The sequence below is a fragment of the Camarhynchus parvulus genome, chromosome 1 (assembly GCF_901933205.1).
Source record: "Camarhynchus parvulus chromosome 1, STF_HiC, whole genome shotgun sequence".
NCBI lineage: Eukaryota > Metazoa > Chordata > Aves > Passeriformes > Thraupidae > Camarhynchus > Camarhynchus parvulus.
Window position 1 is genome coordinate 74,480,870 of NC_044571.1, and position 24,905 is coordinate 74,505,774.

Below are 24,905 nucleotides of genomic sequence, written 5' to 3' on the forward strand. Positions count from 1 at the left end.
TACATCTCTGTGATCCTTGTCCTCCTACCCTTTCCCCTCACCAGCAGGTTTTGTTATTGCTCTGCAGAGAAGAACCAAGTCAGGAGTGCTGCATGAATGAAACTAATGTGAGCATAGGCTAATATTTCCTGTTTTACTAAACCATGTGGAAGTCTGCCTCTGTCTAGCTGTGCTATTTTTTAATGGTCTCTTCACATATTTAAAGCTGTGGGCAACAAAAATCACTTTTCTAAAGATTAGATCCGTGCATTACTCTGACTGGAAAGGCAGCTGGATGACTCATAAGTCATGTTATGTTGGACATGAGAAGAAGACATTAATAGTGAAGGCCTCTTAGTTCAATTAAGTACAGTCATTTCTCACATATTATATAGGATTTGTCAGGCTGGACTGCAGAACTGGTCCAATGATCACATATTAAGCACTATCTAATACATGAGAAATAAATTCCTGTGAGAAGCCAGATCTGTCAAAGCTGTTATGACTTGTTATGTCAAATACAGGTAAATACTTAGGAGTAGCAGAGAGGCATGACTGAATGGTAAGAAAAGCTCCTTGGGCCTCTAGTACAGCTCAGACATAGCTCCTCTGTTTGCAATCACCCTCCCCATAAACTGCAGGCAAGAAGAGAGGAAGGAGACATCCCTGCAGTGGTGCCAGACCGACACCTCTCCCGTAACAGGTGACAAAGCTTGAAACATCAACCCTTTTCAAAAGTTTGCTGACAAGTAAATTCCCTAATGAGTTACTGAAGTTGTGACCTAATTAAACACATCTATTTGGACCTTGTCTTCCCTCCAGTACAAGAGGGAACAGGGGATGGAAAATGCATAATTCACTGTTTCCTCCAGTGTACCCCAGCCACCCATATATCCTCCTGGCTGGCAATGGTGTGGCACGGAGACTGGAAGGAAGCAGGGCTGGTAGCAAGATCAGATACATTTTTTGGCACAAGACAGCAGACTTCCCAAGAGAGGAAAGACAAACTCACCTTTCCCAATTTATTCTTCAGCCATCTGTCACACTTTCAAAAGACAACTGCACCAACAGGCCTTATATGCAGGCACATGCTTTGCTTTGGTCTGCGGCTCTATACTGTGATATAGTGGCAATTTTTTCATCCAAGTGTGTAATTCTGCTCTGGGTCTGCAGTTTAGCACTCTGCCTCCTCAGCTCTGTGGCAGGTAACTGTCTACAGGGACACACAGTTCACCTGGTAGTATTTACTGCACTTGTCACCTCTGGCCAACAGCAGAGGACTATTTAACTCAATTTCGATTGCTTTGGCCCTACTCAAGCAGCCATGAGTACCCTATTCACTATCACCTGCCCCCTTTTCTTGTTCTGATGACCTCACAAGCAAAATAAATCAAAATTACTCAAAAAAAAAAAAATCCTTGACCTTGAGTATGTGTTCTGCTTTTATTTGTTTTATACTATGATAAATGGACAAATTTCAGCATAGAAGAGAAAGGATCAACAAAGCTTATATTTTCAAAGTGATTGGGCTGAGTGATAATGAGCATTCAGTCATGAAGGATCTGCTTAGACATGTATTAATGTGCATTTGCTTGCAAGCAACCAAGCCAATCAAGCACACAGGATTAGATACTGCAATAAATTTCAGAAAATGCAAGTATTCAGGTCATTCTCTCTTCCTCCTCTCTCCTCTTCTGTCCCTTCACCCTTAAAAGCCCAGTGTTAGTTACAGCCTATGGTTCATGTTTGCACAGAATGTACAAATCAACTTGCTTAAAAATACAAGTAATTTTCAAGACAGAAATCTTGGGATAAGATACAAGAAATACCTACTATTCAGAATTCTGACCATTTTCACCCAGCAGCCTAGCAACATGGCATCCAACTGATATTCATTAGTATGCTTGACTGACTGACATCCCACCACTCCAAGATGCACACTTGTTTTTGTGTTCCCCAATTTGAGGCACTGAATCATGGTATCTAGTAGAAAATGCAGCTAAAACTGCTTTCACCAGAAACATGCATGTACTCAGTGTATTATACCTTTTCCAACTGCAGAGTCCACTTTAATATGTCTGCATAACCATTTCATCACACACAACTAATTTATATGGTATGAGGAGAGCAATGTCAGCACATACCTTCCGAGGGCCAGTATTTTTCAGCTCAAAGACATCCATGGTGTAGTTGACCCTGCGACCGTAGTGGTCGAACTGAACATTTCCAGTCAAACCTTGTATTCGAACCTACAAATGGAAGAAAAACCATTGTGAAGATCCAGTCTTATGTTTTTTACTTCAAATGTCACAGAGCAGTACAAGTTATCCTGGCTACATCCTTAGCTTATGATAAGAACTCTACTGTAGAACAGTTCAAAGAAATAAAGTTGGCTGCTTTCTTTATATTCTTTTTTCCTGTCAAACCATGCTCAAAACAGGCTTAGATATGTCAGTATCTAACTGCTAACAAAGACACAAAGTGGACCTTCCCTTCTTTCATGCTGTGAAGATCAACACCTTCCAGCTGCAGGTTCTAAAGAGAAATACATTTTTTACTATTCTCATCACTCCTGGGTTCATATGAAAAAACCTAAAGGAAGTCTGGCCCGAGCTCACGTGTCTTTTTACCTCCCACTCCCACTTGACAACAACCTTAGCCCCAGCAAAGCAGTTTACTATCAGGGAAGATAATACAGGGCTAATATGGATAGGGCTTGAAAAGGGTGTTCTCAAAGCATTAGAATGAAGAAGGCTAGATGTGAAGCCTTACAACTGGCTGCGGCAGTTTTCCACCACCAGTGCCTCAGCTGAAACCAGAACACTTTTTCTTTCTTTCAGCACTTTATTGTGTCACTGAAGGATACCCAGCTGTCATCTTTGTCCCAAAGAAGTCATGGCCATATTGCTGATGGCTTTGATTTTACCAGGATCTGGCCATGAAAACCTCTTTGGCAGAATTTGAAGTCTCATGCTGTCTGCCTGAACACAGAACCCTGACTTAATGTTTCTCTCAGATTTTTACAGATCTGTGCATCTGCACAGAATATGTGAAGCATACAAAATGCTTTATTTCTCTCCCTAAGTCAGGATGTGGCTTGAAATCACTTACTCTTTCCCTCTGTCCATTTCTATCTGCTGATTTTTCTCCAGGACTGAAACCTTGGCTTCCAGGCACGGAGCTGCCAGCTCTGTCAGCAGTCACTTCTCCTCAACAGTTTCTCCTGAGTGGAGTCTCCTCATTTGCAATGATTTAAATTCTACTGCAGGATTTTTATTTTGTTACTGTCCCATTCAAAGGAAAGGCTAAATCATCTTGACAGAGATCTGGAACTTTCTAGGCATCCATATTCATCAGGAATTCAAAATCCTGAAATAACCCATACCTCTGGGTTATTTCTTTTTAAAGAAAAAACCCCAAACTACCTACGTGATTTCCCTGGGAGAAGTCTACTTTTATTGAAGATGACAGAAACATATTTGAAAGGTTATATTATGTGGTTATACCTTTTTTCTTAAATGACAATATCTGTACAGCCAGGTTATTTGCAACAGTAACAAATGAACTCAGCAGTATAGTGGAGGAAGTTCAAACTATCTCAAAAGATCTAACAGTACCTTCAAATAGTAGTAATTCCTCACTGCCTTCATTCCAAGTTACAAATCAGAACAACCTGAACAGTCCAACCTGCTTGCAACTTCCAAGTAAAAAATAATTTTCCCTCTCCTATTACTACCCTTGTGCATACTGTTTTGCAAGTCATATAGCGTGCAACTGGTATCCAAAATTCTAAAAGATCCCTAGAACAAAGCCTCCCCTTACCTGTTTTAATGTCCTCTCCATATCAATTCCTTGACCCCATGGGGCTGCAGGGTTGGCAAGACAATCACCAGCATTTCCTCTCCTTGAAATATCAATTTTCTGTCTTCTAAGATTACGGAAAGTTTCAGCCATCACAAGTACTCCATCATATGTCAGTGCAGATGTATACTAAATAGATGGATAAACACAGCCCTTCAGAGCTGACAAAAAAAAATCTGCTGTTTCAAGATAATTCTAGTTTGATTCATTATGCAGCTGTTTCTACACCTTCGCTTAGAAAACAGCTCTCCTCAAAATCAAAAGCAATTTTGTCTAAGGGACAAATGTAGGACATTCCAGTAGGTGCAGCTTTAAAATTGTATTTCCTAAGGGTAGAAAAATCTGCATCTTAAGAATTAATTTAAAAGGAAACAAATTAAACTTGAAATATTCAAGTATTTTTCCTTTTTTTTTTCCACTTGACTTACACAATAGGGAATAACCCCATCCACCCAACTTACTGAAAAGAAAAGAAGGAAAGACTAACTCACTGAGAAAAAAAAAAAAACAACTGAAAAAATGCACAGCTAATGAGCAGACATCCAGGCTACTGGAACTGTTAGGAATGATCGAGAGTAGATTCTTCCTATTGGAAAACCTGTGTTGGATCTTTGCCTGATGGGTACCCTGAACAGTCTGTGCTTCTACACTAACTACAGTAACTGCTCTATGTAGATAACATGCCAAATGAAACATTTAGAATGAGTCTTGGGCAGATGTTAGCCTGGAGCCACATAAACAAAGGGGTGCTCTCTCAGTATGGTCCTCTGATAAAAACAATGCATCAGGAAAAGTTGTTCACATGCTCAGGGCTGCTATTGATATGCATGCTAACTTCCAAATTTCAAATTCCATTATTCAAATCTAATTTCCTTCCTTTCCTTTGTCTTGCAGATTATAAGATCTTTGAGACATGATTTATCTTTATAGCTTCAAATTTTGGTTATCTTGAGATGAATTATGTGTGATTCCAATTAATCATGCTGACTTCTCAGAAGCAGACAGAATAATCCTGCTTTTGTCACAAGGTGTCCTATCGGTAGAATTTTTTCTGTCACCGGTAGCTGGGGACATCTACATTCCAAGCCCTTGTTTTTTGGTTTTTTGTTTGTTTGTCTGTTTGTTCGTTTGTTTTTGGGTTTTTTTTGTTTGCTTGTTTTTGGGTTTTTTTTGTGTTTTTTTTTTAAACATAAATTTTTGGAGTGTTGCTGAATTCTGTAGCTATGTCTTGTAATACCCATGTTGATGCTCTCTCTAGACTTTACCAAGCTACCAATGTGTCAGTCAAGGGAGGGCTGGCTGCTTATCTCTGTATAGTGCCCAGCACAAAGGGGCCCATTTTCAAGCATGTCTGGTATGCATTAGTGCATATAATAACAGAACTACTTTGTTGAAGTCATATTTACAGCTGTGCTGTGATTTGCCTGCCAGGAAAATTACATGTCAAAGAAATATTTTTTTAACAATCTGTGAAGGATTAGGATAGAGGAACTCTGGGATGAGATTTAACTTTAAAATCTCACCTGAATGTGATTTCTACATGAGGTTTTGAGGTGGAAAATTTCCACAGGAAACCCCATATGAAAATTTAAAGGTAGCAAATTTACAGTTAAAGTAATATCTCATCCAGAAGAATTCATCTGTCAGGAAAGATCTGCACTCCAAAGAAACCTAGATAATTAGACTAATTAATGTAAATTTTATTGAAATTAAGTTGTCAGTTAAGCATTTGACCTTTATCTGCTGTCGGTAATGGGGTGAAGTTGGAGAATAAGTGACAACAGACATTTAAGTACATCAGCAAAATGTGTTGCAGTTTTCATTTCCACCATATGAATGTAAGGATAGGCATGATTAATGGCCAGTAATAGTAAGATCAACTGCCTTCTCCTCTGCCTAAATATTAAAGTCTTTATTAATGTATTCAACAATGTTAATCAGAAATTAGAACACTGGAGTGATATATTTGGTAGTGCTTCAGACCAGGGAGTACCTTTGGTGGGGTCTCAGATCCTGGGTATTCTCTCTGGTCCAGTTTCTTCCAGCGCTGCATCAGCTTAGTTACCATTGGGGTACTGAAATCCACTAGCTGAAATCCAGTCACATTGGCTCCCCCATGCATAAATCTCTCCAGAGAAATATCTTTGAATCCCTAGAAAATCAATTTAAGATTTTGTTTTCCCTCCTACACCACTGTGGGTCCAATCTAGGTCCACTAGGTCAGCATGGCTGAATAAAGAATGCACAACAGCAGGATTCCATTAGAAGGCAAAATTTAAAACCAGGGAATAATGCTGAACCTTCATTCATAACTTCCATTTGTCTAATAAAGAAAAAAAGCCAAGAAATAGATTTGCCACATTATTGCTAGGGTGGTCTTGACAGCTAAGCAACACATTGTTGGGAATTGCAAACGGTTTTTGAAGAAGTGCCTTTGGCAAATAAACTGAAAAATGTCTGCAGAATATTAAAGGCTTAATCCAATTTCCATTAAAGTTGTCAGACTGGGATAAGCACTGTACTAATGCTTTTGCATCCCCCCCCCTTTTTTTTTTTGCATGTTAAAAAATGAACAACCCTATTCTGTAAATACATTTACTCCAGTATTCATTGTTCAGACTGAAAATGAGATAATATATTAGACATTAGAAAGCAGAGATAGCACACGAGGATCTCATTGTTAGTGCAAGGAAAACAACATCAAAATAACACTTCTGTTAAATATGATTGTGGTAGCTCTTAGATCTGTTACATATTGAAAACCTAGAGTGAATCTCAACACTGAAAGATAAAGCACATATATCTCCTGACCTATTGGTTTCTCTGGCTAATCTGTTCAGCACAATTCTTTACCAGAATTTGCCTTTAGAGACAGAACTGAACTTCAATAAACTGCATAACACAAACTGCTAAAGCACTAAGAAGCAAGAATAAATCTTTCTCCTTTCTTAGCTGCTATGTCTAAGGTTAGCTCAGAGGCACCTTATTTTAATTTTCTTAAATTCCCCCAATTGATATTTACCAGTGAAAATACAAGTGAAAACACAAATCTAGAAATATTTAGGAAAAAAAATTGTGAGGTACTGGGGTAAGGGCCCAATATCCCAGGGGAAAAACACTTGTTAAGGACAGAGATTTGATTCATGTCCTAAGGGTTACTGACAGTAGCTATAAAAGGTGACTCATCAGGACGTTATATTACCCACATAATTGAACAGACAGTAGATAACAAAGTGTGCCCTGCTGAAGTAGATCAGATGTGCCTGTCTCCACTGCATACCTCACTAGCAGATTACTGCAACATCCAGTTCTTTGTTTACAGCAACTATTTTACATGAGAAAAATTACTTGGGGAACTATAAAATTGAAATGCTGAAAAATCTAATTTATAAGACCTAAGAGTACAGACATCTCATTTGAAACACCTGAGGCTTTAAATATAATCTGAAGTGGTACTAAGTGAAGGTTCAAGTGCAGCAATGCACAATAAAATATTTCATGTCAACTAAAATTCCTTGAGGGTGAGTAGAAAGCAAACAGTTTAAAGCATGCATTAGACTCTGTCCTACATTCACTGTGCTTTGCCAGGCAGGTATTTTGGCTTGAAGAATGAGTCATTTAAATAACAAAATACTGCATTTGCTCTTTCTTTGCCCTCTTCTGAACATTAGCTGTGTGAATGTCCAGTTTAGCCTTTAAGTTAAAATACTGAAGTAGTAATTTGACTGGAAATAGCTGATCTTACCGGAAAATACGTGTTCCCTGGAGAATGTACAAAATTACCTCTAGAATTCTTGTGTTACTAATAATAAAAAGATGAGTCAAAAATCATTATAGTTCTAGTTTAATTCACCTCCAAGATACATGTATCAGTTCTTTCTCCTACCTTGATTTTAATAAAATTTAGGAGTATTACTTACTATATTACTGTTCTCTTCATATCTAGATAGCTGCAATAAGAAACTCAAGTTCTTTTACACATCATAAACAATGTATTATGTACAAAGCACATATTAGAGACAAATGGGAAATGCTGTGGGAAGTGCTAAAACTTCAAAGTAAAACTGAGTGTTTCACTTACCGAGTAGGGGTATAATTCTAGAAAAGTATCTTACCAGGTTGGCAACAATATAATGGTATCCTTTAACATGCTTTCCCACGCTCACAATCTGTGGGAGAGAAATAAGACAAAAAAGGAAAAAACAATGTCATACTATTTTCTCTATAAAGGCGCTTTCATAGAAAGCTACATATAAACTGAAATATATAGCACTGGTAATATAAGGCTGGGAGTCTTCTTGCAATAACGTAGCTATAACTTTCCAGGGGCTTAATAATGGGAAAAAGTTAAAATTACAGTGAGTAAAGTAATGAACTGGTAATCTGAGAGCCTTCTGTATTGAAAATGTTACTGTAGTATATACTATTTTACCAAACAGAGCAATTATCTATAGGATACAAATTCAAAAGGAAGAGATGTCACACTAGCTAGAAAGCCTAACCACTGATTTACTTTTTTGTTTAAAATAAGTGCAGAATTGATGAATGAAAGTGGGAGCTCTGGTACGAGACTGGGAGAGCTGAGCTGCAGCCTACGAAAAAAGATGCTGAATTTGCCACCTCTTCAGAACAGCGAGAGGTTCCATTGTTTAACATTATTCATTTTCTCATGTTTGTGAATACTTAGCCTGTTAAATAAATTTTTTCCCATTTCTCTTGAAAGAGGTTTATGTCTCCCAAACAGGTGGGGGAGGGGCTGCTTGAATTTGCTTTCTAGAGGGACCCCTTTGGAGATTTCCTCCCTAAATTTGCCCTAAACCAGGACAACAGTCGACAGCTAAAGTGCTTGTATTTAAAAACCAAAACATAAACCTAAAAAATCCAAAAAAGCACTAAACACCCAAGCCATGACCAGATTGTTACCGTTCATATAAATGAATTTTAGACTTAATAAAACTGCCAGATCAGTGATTTATTACCATTGCTACCATTTTACTGGGGATGGTAGAGACGGAGAAGTCACAACTTTCCCTATTACAAGCTCAACAAATGCGAGGAGGATACTCTCAAGTAATTAATTTCTCCATACAATCAAAAGTTTGAAGTCATGGCTTGAAACTGGCTTCAAAAGAATTATCATCCCTAATCCCAATAAGGATTATGATCCCTGATCCCAATAAAGCATATACGTCTGTACTCATTCAGCAATGCACGGTAATATAATATTTGCCTCCTCATTACAGGGAAACTGATATAGGGTAAAAAAAATTACATTTTAAAATAAATACCACATCATAACCTGAAAGTTATTAAGTGGACTGACATAATATAAAATCATAGAATCACAGAAAGGTTTGAATTGGAAAAGACCTTATAGATCATCTAGTTCCAACACCTCCCAAGTCTTTCTCCTTGGATCTGTTCTTAATCTACTCGCCCTCATCTTGGGCAAATCTCATTTTGAGATTTATTTCTGTGCTTGTTCCTAGGAAATGCATGTAGATACTACTTCAGAATTCTTGGACTTGATGTGAATAATACATAAAATATTTTTGAAAAACCTGAAATTTGATGTTTTCATTGTATTTTCTCAAAATTTTTTTCTTTGGGTGAGTGACACAAGCATACAGTTATGTATCATAGAGTTGTCTTAACTTCCCTTATAGTCAGTGGAAAGAGCAGGCACTTTGAGGAAATGATTCAGCTTATTCTAAAGCACATGTGTACAACTAATTAGACAGCTTGTGCCCTGAAAGTGCGTATTTTTCTGCATTGACTAGAAAGAGTTGATGGGGATTAGCTCTGATGCAGACACCTACATTTTATATCCCTAATGTTAACTGAGATGAATTTCACCCTAAATTGTTGATTATGTAGCCAGAAGAGAGAAGTAATGGCTTCTATTTTCAAGCAAGTTTCATTACAATTCTGATTTTGAATTTGGAAAGTGTTACAGCTATTGATCACACAGACTTTGAAAACCAGGAATTGGTTATAGTTTAGGGGAAAAGTGCCTGTTTAGTGAAGTAGCTTTCTGTGAACATGTCATAGTTTTGAATATCCAAAATACACACGCAGTGACCTTTCTTTCTCAAATACTCAAAGCTGCATATCATGATCTACAAACCAGGATATGAATTCTTGCTACCTGAACCACCCCCTTTTGCTTCACTGCATTTCTGCCCTGAGAGACATTGAGGCAATGAACTCAAGTGTCTTTGTAATGGGGAAGGAGCTTGACAGCTATTCAGTCTGGAATGTGAAGTCCCTCACTTTCCTTCTCTGAGCTTTAAGAGAAGGTTAAGAGTGGCTAAAGTTTTGAGATGACACCTCAACATTCCATTAATGTAAGAGTACATATTACCCAGAAGCCAAAACAGGCCTGAGATTTTGTCAGATGGCAGAGTGTTCCAAAAAGCCTTTGCTACAGAAGTTCATTAAGTCTGGGGGCACTTAAAAAACTCAGGTACCTCCTTGTGCTCCTCCCAGTTCAGACCAAAAGGCCAAATTCAATCACAGTCCAGAGGGAAGGCAAAGTGGCATTGTCTAACATCTACATTAGCAAATAAGGCATCTGGTGGGATAAGATTGTGCAGTGAGTGTTGGTGCTAAGGAGCTGGCATGCCTTGCATACATTTCAGGGATTTACAATGGACTCCCTCTAACCTGGTTACCAGACTGAACTCACACTACACTTCAGGGCACATCTTGTTTAGCATCATCCAAATAAAAACCAGTTAATGTATTTTGAGTCCAACCTTGATGTGAAACTCAGGAACCAGGAGAATGACTGCAAAAAAAATCATGTTCCAGCTGAGATACTTTGTGTTCCTGTGGGCTGCACTTTCTTAGAGAGGCCATGAGCATCTGTGAGGTAGCTGACAGATTCATGCAGCATACGGCTGAGCAGTCAGAACTGCCTTAATTTCAAAAGCAAGGTCCTGGAAGAGAGGGCAGTGCTGCCACAGGGACCTTTGGTGGCTCTGTCAGGGAGCTTCACACAGCTTTCACACTGGCCAGTTGTGAAACGTAGCAGGGCTAAGGCATGGAAGTTGGGCTGTGCCAGTCACACAAGCAGTGAAACACCAGGAATCTGCAGATACAGCAGGTCAGGAGGAACCCTCTGCACGTGTAACTGTGCTCTTCCCTGTTTCAGGATGCTCTGATTCACAGCTGTCCCAGTGCCACCAATCTGGGGCAGTATGCAGTACTTACACATTATGCACAATAATATTTAGGGGCTATGCAGTACTTCCTTACTTAGACATTCTAAACATTTGGTTTTGCTCTGTACTCCCTCTCTGGCTTCCTAAACACCACACAAACATAGTACACCTGGCTTTTGCCACAGGGGGAGTTTAGGGTGACCTCAGCTTGCTCAGGGAGATTTTAGGAAGAAACTGCTGGGAAGGGTAAACCTTGCTTCTTTGGGAAAGGCTGAGAGCAGGTGTAAGCAGGATGCTGCAGTGGCTTTTGAACATTGATTTTCAGGTTCAATGACCAAGGTGACTAGTAACTAGAACTGGAGCTTTTTTATACTTTTATTTGTAAAATTGAAGAAATTATTAAATAACCATCAGTGTTAAGAAGAATGAGTAAGAAAATATAATCTGCTTCCCAAATTGCTATTAACAGGAAAGAAGAGTAATTCCATATATTACCATGTAGTCACACTATTGGTGAATATCTCATTTCTGTAAATGAAACAGAACAGAATAAAAAAAAAAAGTGATATAGTGAGATATTAAGGCCATTAGGCTATCAAGTTTATTTCAGAATCTAACACAATTTTGTTTGGTTGGTTTTTTCCCTCAAATATTACTGTTTTTGTAAGTGTCTGCATAAAGGTGAACTTCAAAAACGCCCAAATCAGCATTAGGATCTAATCACATTATGTAATGCATATATACATATAAGGAACTAAAAAGAACAGCTAATTGGGAGAATTTTTGGTTGCTGATCTACTATAACAATTATGAAAATGCCTTACTCTGATTTCAGAATGCGAGTAACTAGAATTACTAGAATTAACTAGAATTACATTGACTTTGAAGTTTGATAAAAGCAGAGCCAGTGAGATCCAACTCTTGACACAACTCTGTGACTTTATTATACAATACTGTTCTTTCAATTTAGCTGAACAATAGCCTAGTCTAAAAATTCAGAAACTGTTCCACTATTGGAAAGAAGGGCTACCAGTGTCTGCTTTGATTATTTTCTTTTTTTTTTTTTTTCCTGTGTGTGGCAAGGTCACTGACTTTGATAAAACCATTTGCAAACTTGCATCAGCATTTGAACAGAGAATCTGGCCCCAGGCCATCTTCTGTTCTCTACTATTGTGAAATGGATATTGCACATAACTCATTTTAAAATAATGCTTAACTTCTGTAGCATGAAATGTCCCTCGTTATGATTTACAGAAGATGGAGGTCAGTACAGCTGGAGTGAAAAGGACTTATTTTCAGTTAAATCTCTTCAAAGGGTGATAGCTGCGCATTACCAATCGGACTTTAACAAAGGTTTTCCTCTTTGGTATTGTGTCACAATACACTGCCTTAAGAAAAAGAACACCTGCAATAAAATGAAGGCTGTCTAATGCAATATAGAAAGAGTGGAGACTTGTTAAAGACAGAAGATTGAGACCTGACCTGAAATATTGCAGCAGAATTGGTGATGATATAAACCACAACTAAAGTGGGATTTTACACAATATCTGAACCCAGGATAAATCTTTCACAAAGCCATAAAAAAAGCAGTTGAGAAACAAGCCTAATTTTAACAACTAGTGCTCAGAAAAGGGCATTCTTATTGGGGAAAGGGAGGACAGCCATTAGAGAAGATGCTAAAAAGGCAGAAAACAAAGCAGATGTGGCTCAGTCTCTCTTGTGAAGGCAGGTGCTGAGCTGGAACAGGGCTGTGCACACCTGCACCTCTCACAGGTGGGCAGAGAACAATGCTTCCCACACAGACTCCATGCTTATCACCCCCTGGCAAAGCAGAGAGCCCTGCTCACTGCAGGAAGCTGCTGGGGAAGAAGACCTGGAGAGGTGGCTCAGAGGTCATTAGCCAGTGCCCTGAGCATAGCTATTTGCTTCCTTCTGCTGCTAAAGTTTTTCGCATCCAAAGCTGTGACGGTGGTCATAAGGGTGTTAAGGGTGTTTGGGTGAAGGAAGAGACGAGATCCTTGACTCCATTACAGAAGGCTTGATTTATTATGTTATGATATATACATATACTATACTATACTAAAAAGAAAAAGAAAAGAGAGTTTCCAGAAGCTGCTAAGCTAAGCTAAGAAAAGTAAAGAATGATAACACACAAGCCCGAGAGATCTCAGTTCTGGATTGGCCATTAACTATGAACATGCAAGCTGCGCCAATCCAGACAGACCTGTTGCATTCCACAGCAGCAGATAACCTATTGTTTACATCTTGTTGCTGAACTTCTCAGCTCCAGCAGGAAAATCCTAAGAGAGGATTTTTCATAAAAGAAATGTCTGTGACACAAAGCCTACCTCTATCCTAAATAGGATGTGGAGACTTGTAAAGAAAAAGGAGGCGAGGAAAGAGATGAAGGGTGTAAGAAGAAGGTCACTTCATAAATCTTTTAAATCATTCGTATTCATCCTTTGTCTCCTAATGCCTATTTGCTCTTTCAGTGACTGAAATAACTTATTTCTTATGTCCAAACCTCATCAGCTGTGTGCTGCAGTAACAAAATGCATTCTTATTACTCTGCAGTGTGGGACTGTGTGCAAAATCCCAGCTGCTTTGCAGAGAGGAGCCTCTGCAGAGCTCCTCCTGGCTCTGCAGGGTGAGGAAACTGCTGGTGGCAGGGCTGGCGGCTGGCTCCTTCAAGGAGAACTATCAGTTTGCATTGACATGCCAGCGTTGCTTAGAAGGAACTCTGTAGACCTCTAGGGAAAGAAAAAAAAAAAGGCATGGAGAATAAAGAATGATGAAGAAAAGGCACTTTATGAATCTTCCGTTCCCTCTGGGACTGAGATACGCAGAGATCTGCTACTACAACCCTGAAGTGCTAGGAAGTCCAACAATGCTGCTAGTAGCCCACACTACTGCGTGCAGTGCACGTGCCAAATTCTTTGGCTAATGATTTGCTCCTGTGGTTCTGTGAGAGCACAACTAAACCTGCATTTTATTCATGCAAATCTAATAGACATTGGGGAAAAATGCAGACAGTCCATGCTGTTTCTGAAACAAGAGATAAAGAAATCTACATTATGCCACTAAAATACATGTAAAAGCCATGCTGTCTCTTGATAAATACTGATCTGTGTTGTGGTAGCAATCCTTTGTGCCAACACGTCTCTGTGCTCGTGAAAACAGAGAAGCAGGAATGTTGGAGCTAGTATTCTGTGTAACTCACGTGTCTGGTTAATTTTTGCCTTCCTGCAATTTATTGCAAAGTATCATGTTTTAATTTACTATTAACTTAAGTATGCTAGTAATGTAAACATGATTTGCAAAAGTGCCAAGCACTATCTTCAGTTAATAAACACACTGGAAACTAAGATGAGAAAAACAATGTTTTTAAAACTGGCCAAATTGACAACTCGATCAATTTGGAGAAATTCAGCAGTCAATCATTACTTTTTCAAGTTTAGCATTCCTGAGACAAATTGAGAGCAGATAAAGAAGGAGGGGACTATCTTGGCTTCTGTACTTTTCTCCACAGACACATTTATTTGCTTTTATTTTGAGGGTAATACTAACTACTACCACCTATTACTACTGCTGCTACTACTACTGCTACTGATTCTTCTACTACTACTGCTAATTCTTGCTGTGACAACCTGCTCCATTTTACCTATCAGAGAGATTTGGTTTTTAGTGCAAATATATACATGATATTTCTCAGCAACGTATCTCAAGGCTCTTTAAGGCTGAGGAATCAGCAGTGTCAAGCAACACATTGAACAACTGATTAAGTTAGACAGCTGTGAGCAGCATTCCAGACACTGGGCAGCTACTTCCCTATTATGCTTGTTAATAACAACTGTTGGCTATTATTAATTAGAGTTTATTGGCTTGCAGTTTTTACAAGATTAATGATACTAGTACTTTGTGGCAATTTTACTTCCATGTGTAAATTTTAATACTACACAGGGCAATGGTTATTCTTTTTATTTTTATGTATCAGTTCAGCTGTGTACATTGAAGCATTAAATCTGTGCCAGATGCTCCATAACAGTTTTCACCTCTGTGTTTAAAGGCAAATAAGCCCTGGATGAGCAATGAGGCTTGATCTTGAGGATGCAAAACACTGACAGAGCTGAGAAAAGTGCTCATCTACTGGGAAACATCCTATTTAATTCTTATGGTCTGGGGAGAGTACGATGAAGGAAAAAACCAACTGGAATCAGCCTGTTTGGTACACCAGGAGCTAGACTGATGATCTCTGACAGCAAAACTGATTCACTATGCAAAATTCAGAAGAAAATGCTTTTCACAGTGGACACTGGAAGGCTCTGAACACGAAGAATGCTGAGGTTTCAACTTTGTCAGATGGAGGGAGACTGTGGGAGAGGGTGGAGCTGCTACAGATGGAAGAAGAAAGGAAATCCATTGCCATTCATGGAGAAAGGAGAAACATTTCTTTTCTGAATATAGTCCTCATCATGTGGATGTGTTTATGGACATATCTGTTTGTATAAATATAGAAACAAACACTGTCATGTTACTGCATATGAAAAGCCCTAGCAAACAGAAATGAGGAGTAGCAATATTCTCTTTCAGAAAGAAGTAAACATAAACGTAGGTAAATGCAATTACAGTTAGCTTGTGTTTTCAGCTTGCTTTGCTGAATTTTGCATGAAGGTCGTTATGGAGACACAATTAAATTGAATTTCTGGTAAAAATCTGAGAGGGCTATCAGAAATAAGGAAGAAGAAGCAGACTACTCAGTAGCAGAGAATGAGGAACCAAAATGCTGGAGAGGCATCTGTTTATTGAAGGACTTTTTTAGATGCAGTCACACAATACAGCACAGAGGTTGATCCGATCACCCTGGTATCCCTTCTGGCTGTTTCTCATGCAAGCACATTACGGGTTTGCAAGGTTCAGTACAAGATGATACACAGTTCACTCACTCATAAGGTATTTCTAGCTCAAGAGATGTCTATAGGTGTGTAAAAAGAGTACTGTGAATCAAAGGAGCTCATCTGTGTACATCTGTGCCTTATTTCATGGCCTGATTCTCAGCCTGACTCACCAAGGACAGCAGGACAGGCTGGGTACACTGGAGAGGAAGAGGCCTTGCCAGAAGGCTCCTGGGCTTCTGGTTTGAATTTCCCATGGGCCAGTCATGCACGCTCATGGCAGAGAATGCCAACAGCCTCTTGAACTGCACTGCCATCATGGCAAGGGAGGTGATCCTGCCCCTGGGCTCAGCTCTGCTGAGGTACATTGGCAATGGTGTGCCCACTGCTGGGCCCCCAGCACAAAAGAGACATGGGCACACTGGAACAGTCCAGAGAAACACCAAAAGGTATTGAAGCTTCTGTCATATGAGGAGAAGCTGAGAGAGTTGTGACTGGAGCAGCCAGGAGAGCAAATACCTCAGGCAGATCTTAGCAATTATTTATAAATACCCAATGGGATGGAGTAGGGAAGAGGATACCTGACTCTCCCTTGAGGTGTACAACAATAGGACAACAGGCAAGGGACATGGGTTGCAACACAAGAAATTCCAGCTAGACATGAGGAATTTAATTTTTTTCTATGAGGTAGTCAAGTAGTGAAACAGGAAATAAGAGTGTTATAGGATCTCCATCCTTGAATGCATTCAAAATTAGGCCAAATGAGTAACCTGATCTAAGGTTGCCCCCTTGGGCACCAGGAGTGATCTTCAGAGGTGACCTTCAATCCCAATTATTCTCTTAGTTTGTGAAATAGAACTGTTCATGTCAGTACTTCACAGTCTGAATTTCAAAACCAGCTCCAAAATCTGTATGAAAACAAATACCACCAATTTAAGAGTCCAGTTTTTTTTCCTTCGGGTATCTTATTTGCTCTGCAATGCTTAATATGCAATGACAACAAGAATTCTGTCAGAAAAAGGGACAGGTGAACAAAACTGTTAACTTCCAATTTCAGCACTTCATGCTTTTGAAATCTTCCTTACATCATTTTACATGTCTTTTTGGTATAGATTAACAGCAAAAAAAAAAAATATTGAAAGACCAGAAGAAAAGGGTAAAATATTTATAGTTGATAACATTATTCCACATGACCTAAATGACTCCTAGCTTACACTTTTCAGAATTGTTTGGAGAATTGACTGCATTGTATACCTGAACACATTTCTGACTGAACAAAGTATAAGAAATAGCTCTGATATCAGCTGTGGCTGAGCAAATGACAGTTTGCCTCTCCAGTAATAAGGGTTATTAGTCTCTGAAGAAGTAAAAAGAACAAATACAGTGGTTGAACAAATAAAATATGTTTTCATTGAAATATTCAAAATTATTTTCTGTTATATTCTTCAAATCTGACCAAATTGTTTTATTACACTTCAGCATTGCTTGCAAAACAGCAAACAAAGAAATAATGGAAGAAATCTACAATGTGTATTTACTGAAGGTAAAGTATCCCAACTAATTAAATGCAAGTACAACATAAGAGAGAGCACCATGGCATTTCCTTAAATGTGTGGTTTTAGCTATATATTTTCTGTCATCATTCCTAAGGAAATCACTTTTCTGCCACTGAGCTGTCTCTGGGTCTGTTTATCAATTTTCCAGTAAAATATTTTTTAACACATATGGCAACTTCAGCTATATTTGAAAGGAAGACAATATCTTTAAGACACATCTAAGGCATTAAGTCTGTACAGTTCTTATTAATCCTGGCTGCTGGGTGGAGAACAGAGACCCATCTGTTTTAGACACTAAAAGGACAGGAACCACCTGGACACTACAGCTCCTGTCTGACAGCTACCAGTCAGCACATGGGTACTGACACCTCCCACACATTCCTTGATTAGCCATAGGAATTGCCTTTTCTTTCTTGCTCAGTAAGTACATGTCTGGGAAGAAAAATTCTATGGTGCTTGTGGAAGAGGTGGACTAGGAGAAAAACAAAGCCCACAAAAAGCCAGAGGGATATCACTTGTTTTAGTACTTCTGAACACCATTTCCACCTGCTATACTTAGTTTCAGTATTGTTTCAGATTTGACTTATACAAATTAAGCAATAAATAAATACTAACATAAATAAAATTCAGTGGGGAAAAAATACTAAAAATTATGATTTTGTGAGACTGGGAATCCTGACTTCGTGTTTCATAACTTCAGCTTAAATAGTTGTGTGGTATTAGTTTTGTTTGAGCTTTCTCAGTAAGAAATAAACCCACACTGCTTTTGTTAGCATATTTATTTTGGAGCCTGGCTTCTTCATTTCAGATAGAAATTCAGTAAATACATATAAGCTTAAAGTAACAGTTTCCTAATTTTAGTAGAGATCGCCTTCAGCCCTAGGCTGACTTGACTTCTGATTTTCACCAAATGAGCAAAAATGCAAACAGATACACTCTTTTTAAAAGGCAGAAAGAAAAATAAAATGAAAAGAAGGCCTAACAAAAGAAGGAAAACTCTCAATGAACAGTTGTGTGTTTCTTGCTGTGCCGTATGTGGCAAATGACCCCTTTGGCCTGGGCTGCTCAGATGCTGTACAGCTTGCTGCCAGTGTTAGTGGATTAGTTGGAAGGAACTGGAAATCATCTTACAATGGGCTTCAAGCATTCATTTCATCTTAAGCAGAAAGTTGTTTGTATTAAATTCATGAGAGCATTTTAGAAACACTGCTTGTAAAGAAGAGGCACAGAAGCAAAGAATTTTCCATCCCTTTCACTGACTTTTATCCTTTCATTCAAACAGAATATTTTTGTGCTTTTAAAAGACCACCTGCTGAAAGTCCTGTGGAAAAAGGGATGTCAGTAAACAAGGACACAACGGTCCTTGACAGAAAACGAATCACTAGAAATGCATTTTGCTATATAAGCTATAGCTGTTACATAAAACTGTGGAGATTGTTTTCTTTCTGTGTCTTTGTTTTAGCTCTGTTTCTCTGTCTTGTCCCAGTAATCTGCAAAGGTAATGGTAAAAAAAAACCCTAATTTCATGCTTGTAGGAAAAGGGGGCTTTGCCTCTGTTTCTAGTCACTTATGCAAAACAAACAAAGGGCCATCCTGGTTTATGTTTTGAATTAACAACTTGTTGCCCTTTTTTTATGGCTGTGTATGAACAGATGAAACAAAGGACTAGGTAAATTAACTGGGAATCAGATTTAGTGACATAATTTACAAGGTTCTAGAATACATTCTGTTAAGCGTAAGAATTTTTCTATAACCATTAAGTGCACATGTGCTTTTCCAAAATAGAAACACACTTTCTGAAAGCTGTTGGTAAGCTGACATGGAATAGATCTTTGTAAGATCACAGAATCCTAGAATGGTTGGAATTGGAAGAGACCTTAAAGATTACTGAGTTCCAAACCCCCTGCCCCCTACTTTCCATCTTATTTTACTGCTCTGGGGACTCCTGCTCAGCAGTGAAACACACTGGTTTTGGGTTATTTCTACAGGTGAGCAGCAGTGGTCATGTCAAGCATTGAATCCCCTTGTGCTACAGACTGTGGGCCTGCCCCAAGCCCCAGCACTGCCAAGTCTGCCCTGAGAGGCCATGGGGAGGGAACAGTCCATGCCTAGAGCAACACCACCCCCAGCCACACACCAGCACTACACTGGTCAATAAAATGGGTGCAGGCCTGCTTGCCCTTCTCCAAGGCAAATCATGTGCATCACCTAAAGTGGGCAAGTAAACAAAACACTTTAGGCAATAGTCCTGGTGTTTGTGTGGTGTCTCTCAGAGCCCAGGATGCAGAACAGTAACATCTGCCAGAGGAGCGTAAAGGATGAGTTTCACTTCCAGGTAACAAAAAGGTCTTCCTGGTTATGGTTGTTCTAAGCTGTTAAGAAGATAAGGTGTTCTTTCACCATCCTGAGAATAAAGGATGAAAAGGATCTAAAATTATCTTGGTAGGCTTAAGTTACAGCAGATGATCAAGTGTAGGTGGAGATCTGCTGACTCAGGCTGAAGACACTGTCTCTCTTACTGATCACAGAGGCAACAACTCTTTCATGTGTGCAGAAATGAATGCCTTGCTTCAGTGTTATGTTTAAATAAGACTTTGAGCTGAGCCATGGGCACTAACACCAAAACCAAGCAAAATATTCCCAATTACCTCCAAGTCAGTCTTGTATGGGTGAACAAGACCAAAGAAGATGAGCACAGCTTTATTAAGAAAACCATCCCAGTCTCAGAATATCCTTCAGAGGTAAGATCTGAAACCTTTGCTGTGATGAAGACAAGAGGGAGCAATCCAAGCAACTCAGACACAAACCCTTGAGTGCAGGCTGAATCCATCTTCTGGATTTAATGTAATGGCGGCCCTACTGTCCCTTTCTAGAATGGAAATTTGAAAATCAAACCTCATTTCTCTGTAGTTCACCATAAAAAGCAATACAGACTTGGCCCTGCCCAAAATTTTACAGCTACATAAAACCTAAAAGGAAGATCTCATGATAAAAAAATGCACATCCTGGGTTGTGCATGGGCGGAGTCTGGAATTCAGATGCATCACTGGTCTCTAGGAAAAAACTTTTCTGTGAAGACAAGTCCCAGATACAGAGTGTGGGAGGGAGTAGCTTCTACACACACACACCAATGTACATGGAGAGGAGAAAATATATGAGAAAGACTAATGAACTAAGAAATATAGGGGACAAAAGGAAATACGAAATGGTGACAATAAAGCTGTACAAGAAGAGAGGAAACAGCAAGGTGCTGTTTTTCTCTGCTGGCAGGTGAAGAGGGCAGCAAGCAGAAAACACCAGGTCAGATAAGTGGGCAGCAGGCATGGGCCGGGGGGGAGCACATTAGCTCACTTTGACAACACAGCCAGTGGAAAAGCCTCCAGTCTTCACTGCTTGAGATACAGTCATGAGAAGTGTGAATGTGTATTACATGGGCAGTCAGTTGAGAAGAAAGCCACAAGCCCACAAGCCCACAAGCCAGTTTCCCTCCCTTCATTAGCACAGATTTAAGGGCAAAGCACTTTGAGTTATGGTCTCATTACTGAGATTTAATTACTTTTCTTAAATGTTCTGCAGAACATTTACTTGTACATTGCGAAGTATTACAGTATAGTCACAACTTAGGCTCTCAATTACAGGAGAACTAGGCAGGAAAGAAGTTGAGTTAATTAGACTCACTGAAGCTTAATCAATTCCTTGGTGTATGCAGGGAAGAACACGCCAACTTTTAGTCCATCTGTGAAGCTGTGAAGCCACCTTACCTGTCTGCTACAGGTTATTAAGACCCCCAAGCAAAGGGGAAAAGTCAATGGCTGATATTTGAAAATAGCTGTTATTTTGCATTTTCTACACTGGGGTAATTTTATTTTGCTGATTTCTCCATTCCTAGTTTTTGAAAACTAAATGCTTTGTTTCTGAGACTGCTTCTGACTGCCCATCCTCAAGGCATCATTTGGCCTTTGAGGGTCATATTGGAGCCCCAACCCAGCACCCCATTTGTAGGTCAGCTCATTTGTAGGTCAGCCTGTCTAGGAAGACCAGAACCTTCACAGGGGACAGTAAAGCTGCAGCTCTCCTGCATACTTTCTCTAGCCTGGCTGTAATGCCATTTCTGCTTTTACAGTGATGGTACTTTAGAAGGATGGAAAGAATCTCCAGGCATATTGGGAAAGAAGGGAATTAACATAATACATGACTTCCAATTTAATTAGGTCATGCAAGTATAGATATGTATATGTTGGATATGTATAGACGGCGACTACTGAGAGAACAAAAAAATCTCTAAGCCCACGAGCCAGTTTCTTTCACTTCAGTATCATGGATTTAGGGCACAGATTTTACACTTAGGAGCAAATAACATAAGCACAAGTAAAAAAAAAGCTCACTCCCTAGGTAAAATTTATCCCACCCAAAATTAGACAGTAGCCAGATAAATCACTTCCTAAAAGTGATACAAGTATGCTGCAAGTAAGGTGTTAACTCCTACCCTCAACTCTCCCTGTGCAGTTAATGAAAAAACTCAATTAGCTTTAAGGCTTGTCCTGTGGAGGTGTGAGACAAACTCACCATGTCTGATTCAGCCTGTTGTGGCCACAAACTCCATTCTTATTTCTTAGCATGCTTGCATTAGCTACCGATTTTAGGCATGTAAAATTCAGACCTGTATGAACAGACTATGCAGCTGTCGATTTAGAAGGAAAATAAGTAGCAGCTCCTGGATGAAAATAAAATCTACATGCGAGATCAGTGAGATCCAAACATGTACTCAATGACTTCATTTTCCTTTGCAACTGAGTGGATAGTCACTAGGAACACCTACACAGGATGGTGGGTGTACTGCAAGACTTGTGGTAACAGAACATACTTTTTCTATATCACATTTGCATGCCATGTAAAAGAAATCAGGTAACATCATGTGCACACACAGAAGTGAGGGAGAAATTGTTTTTCTAAATGTCTCCTAAATGTAATTTAGGAGACCCTCACATGGGTGTTCTGTTTTACTACAACGTCGGCTGAACTGGGGGAGGATTTCATTACAAGCTGTAGAAAGTATGTGATAAAATATAATGGCATTCAGAATAAAGAAAGATACAATGGCCAAATGAGTATCTGTAGCAATATAGCATTGTCTGTTCTTTTCTGGGCAATAGTCATAGAAAAAGTTCTTCTTATATCAGCCACACTATTAATTCTTAGTTTCTCTCTTTACCTCCTTCCAGTGAAAGCAAAATTGATGTATATATGACATTGAGTACTATTTTATGCATTTATGAGTGCTATTTTATGAATTTCTGTATGAAAAATGACATTTCATTTTTCAGTGACGTCAGAGGCAGATGCATCATGAACGGTTTTGCAACAAAATCTTCAAAATTCTCTAACACATTAACCAAGAGAAGCAGAGTGGTGGCAGAGAGTCCAACACCAGCAGATGGCATTCATTCCCTGCAATTCCTGCAGCAGCAACAGTGAACTTGCACCACAGCAATGTAATATGTGGGATCATAAGAGATGCAGATAGTTAACTGTAAGTTATTTTCTTGTCATTTGACAAAATTTTTCTTTTAAAGCATCATTTATTTTTTCCATTATTTAAGAAACAGCTTACACATAAAGACTATATAGAGACAGATTTGACACATCAGAGCAGCATAGTTTGATATTCACTCTGCACTATATCACTGGTATAGATATTACCCAGTGGAAGCCAGTCTGTCTGACCCAGTATTTTTTTTCCCCAGCAGGATATTTCCATGGATAACTGATGGAAGAACTTGACCTCTCTTCCCAGTTCAATAGCACTTTTATTCACTGCTCTTCGTGTTCCTAAATACCCTGCTAAGGTGATAAAACTATCAGTTTAAATATTTGCAACAATAATTTTAAAGCTTTTTATGGCTAGAAATACACGACCTATGCTATTTGGCAAGCAGGAAGATAGATTTAAAATAGATTAAAGTAGATTAAAATAGATTTTTCCCCCCCTCAAACAAAGCAGAGCTTTACCTCCCATGAAGGTACAGACTAAGAACACACTGGGAATTCAACAACACCATGTTGTTCCAGCAGCCCTCTGACCCTGATGCAGGAGGCATCAGGCAGGGAGATGCTGGGAAGTGGGACCAAATGTGCAGCTGCCCTGACTGCTGGCAGCTTTTGCCACCAAGGTCCTGAGGGGGAAAGGAGAGGCTTCCTGCCCTGACATGCCAGCTGCTAAGACAAGTACCGTAGATGAAAAGAGAGCAGAACAGGCAAGTGGACATACAAATATAGGCTAATGAAGTAAAAAAAAAAAAAAAAAAAAAAAATTAAAAGAATCAATTCCCTTTCCATTGACAAAGTAAACAAAATGCAATCTCATCTGGAGTTTCAGTAGTGTGTTTATAGTAAAAAATAAAAAGCAGGTGTTACCTGTTCTAAGAGATTCTGAAGCCTCTCTATTTCACAGTCTATTACAAATTTCTTTTCTTGCCTTCGGTCCAGATCTTCTAAAAGCCGCCTGTAGCTGGCATCGTTAAAATTCTCCACACAGATGGCACTGACTTGCCAGCTATTTTGTCCTGCTTTTTCCATAATTGCTTGAAGTATTGAATAACCTAAAAGAGAAGGATACAATACACTAGTAACACAATCATTGTGTTTTTTGAACAGAAATTGTCCTTAATCAATATTATGTCTCTTAACATATGCTCCTGCAGGGAAGGGACGAAGAGAATATTTGAATCCTACCTATGCTGCTTGTCATGATCAGCATACAGTATGCAATTAACAAAATTTACAATTGCTGGGAGTGATCAGAATGCTGAGCATTATGGATAATCTTCATATGAATCATACACACAAACTCTTACACTCAAGCATTCAGCTTCTCAGATTAGTTTTACAATTTCTGTATCTGGACACAGCAAAGGAAAAATCTGAGCCTCCTCACTCAGCAGAAGTATTTGCATACCACAAAAGCATTCAAATGCTCTGGTTTGGGTTTCTTTTTTTAATAACAACACTTAATCCAAGCAGCTTCTAATGCTTCCTAGCGAGAATTCTTTGTTTAATTTAATTATACATATAAATTATATGCCAGTATAGATGTATAAATAGAAATGATATTGAACTATTTCAGAGCTTCCATACAGCTTGAATCAATGTATGCAAAGAGATTAGAGGTCACTGAATGAAGGGCGCCAGAGAAGCATTAACTGTTACTACTGGCAGGACTATTGCTATTTATCAGTACCAGTATTTGATGTCCCCCTGTTGTGTCTGAGGCCATTCACAGATGGCAAAGGCCGTGTCCTGTCAGAGGTCTCCCCCTGAACCTGCAGGGAAGTCTCAGGCTGCCCTGGACCACCAGCCCTTCACCTTCTCCGCTCTTTTTTTCTTTTTCCACATGGGATGTGCAGTACAGAGGCAGCAGGGGAGCTTATGACGTGACCTAGGACAGCTTGCAA

At 39.1% G+C, this 24,905-nt stretch overlaps 1 protein-coding gene across 4 annotated transcripts in view; it reads right to left on the bottom strand.

Annotated features, from left to right (window-relative positions):
- GRIA4 (glutamate ionotropic receptor AMPA type subunit 4) overlaps positions 1–24,905 on the bottom strand; it is a 216,885-nt gene that overhangs the window by 66,706 nt on the left and 125,274 nt on the right. For all 4 annotated transcript variants that reach the window (XM_030961258.1, XM_030961346.1, XM_030961431.1 and 1 more), the window contains exons 4-8: positions 23,869–24,053; positions 7,956–8,009; positions 5,834–5,992; positions 3,802–3,969; positions 2,124–2,228 (exon numbers count right to left, since the gene is read on the bottom strand). In XM_030961258.1, the coding sequence (XP_030817118.1) occupies positions 2,124–2,228; positions 3,802–3,969; positions 5,834–5,992; positions 7,956–8,009; positions 23,869–24,053 (671 nt within the window). The remainder of the gene's footprint in view (positions 1–2,123; positions 2,229–3,801; positions 3,970–5,833; positions 5,993–7,955; positions 8,010–23,868; positions 24,054–24,905) is intronic.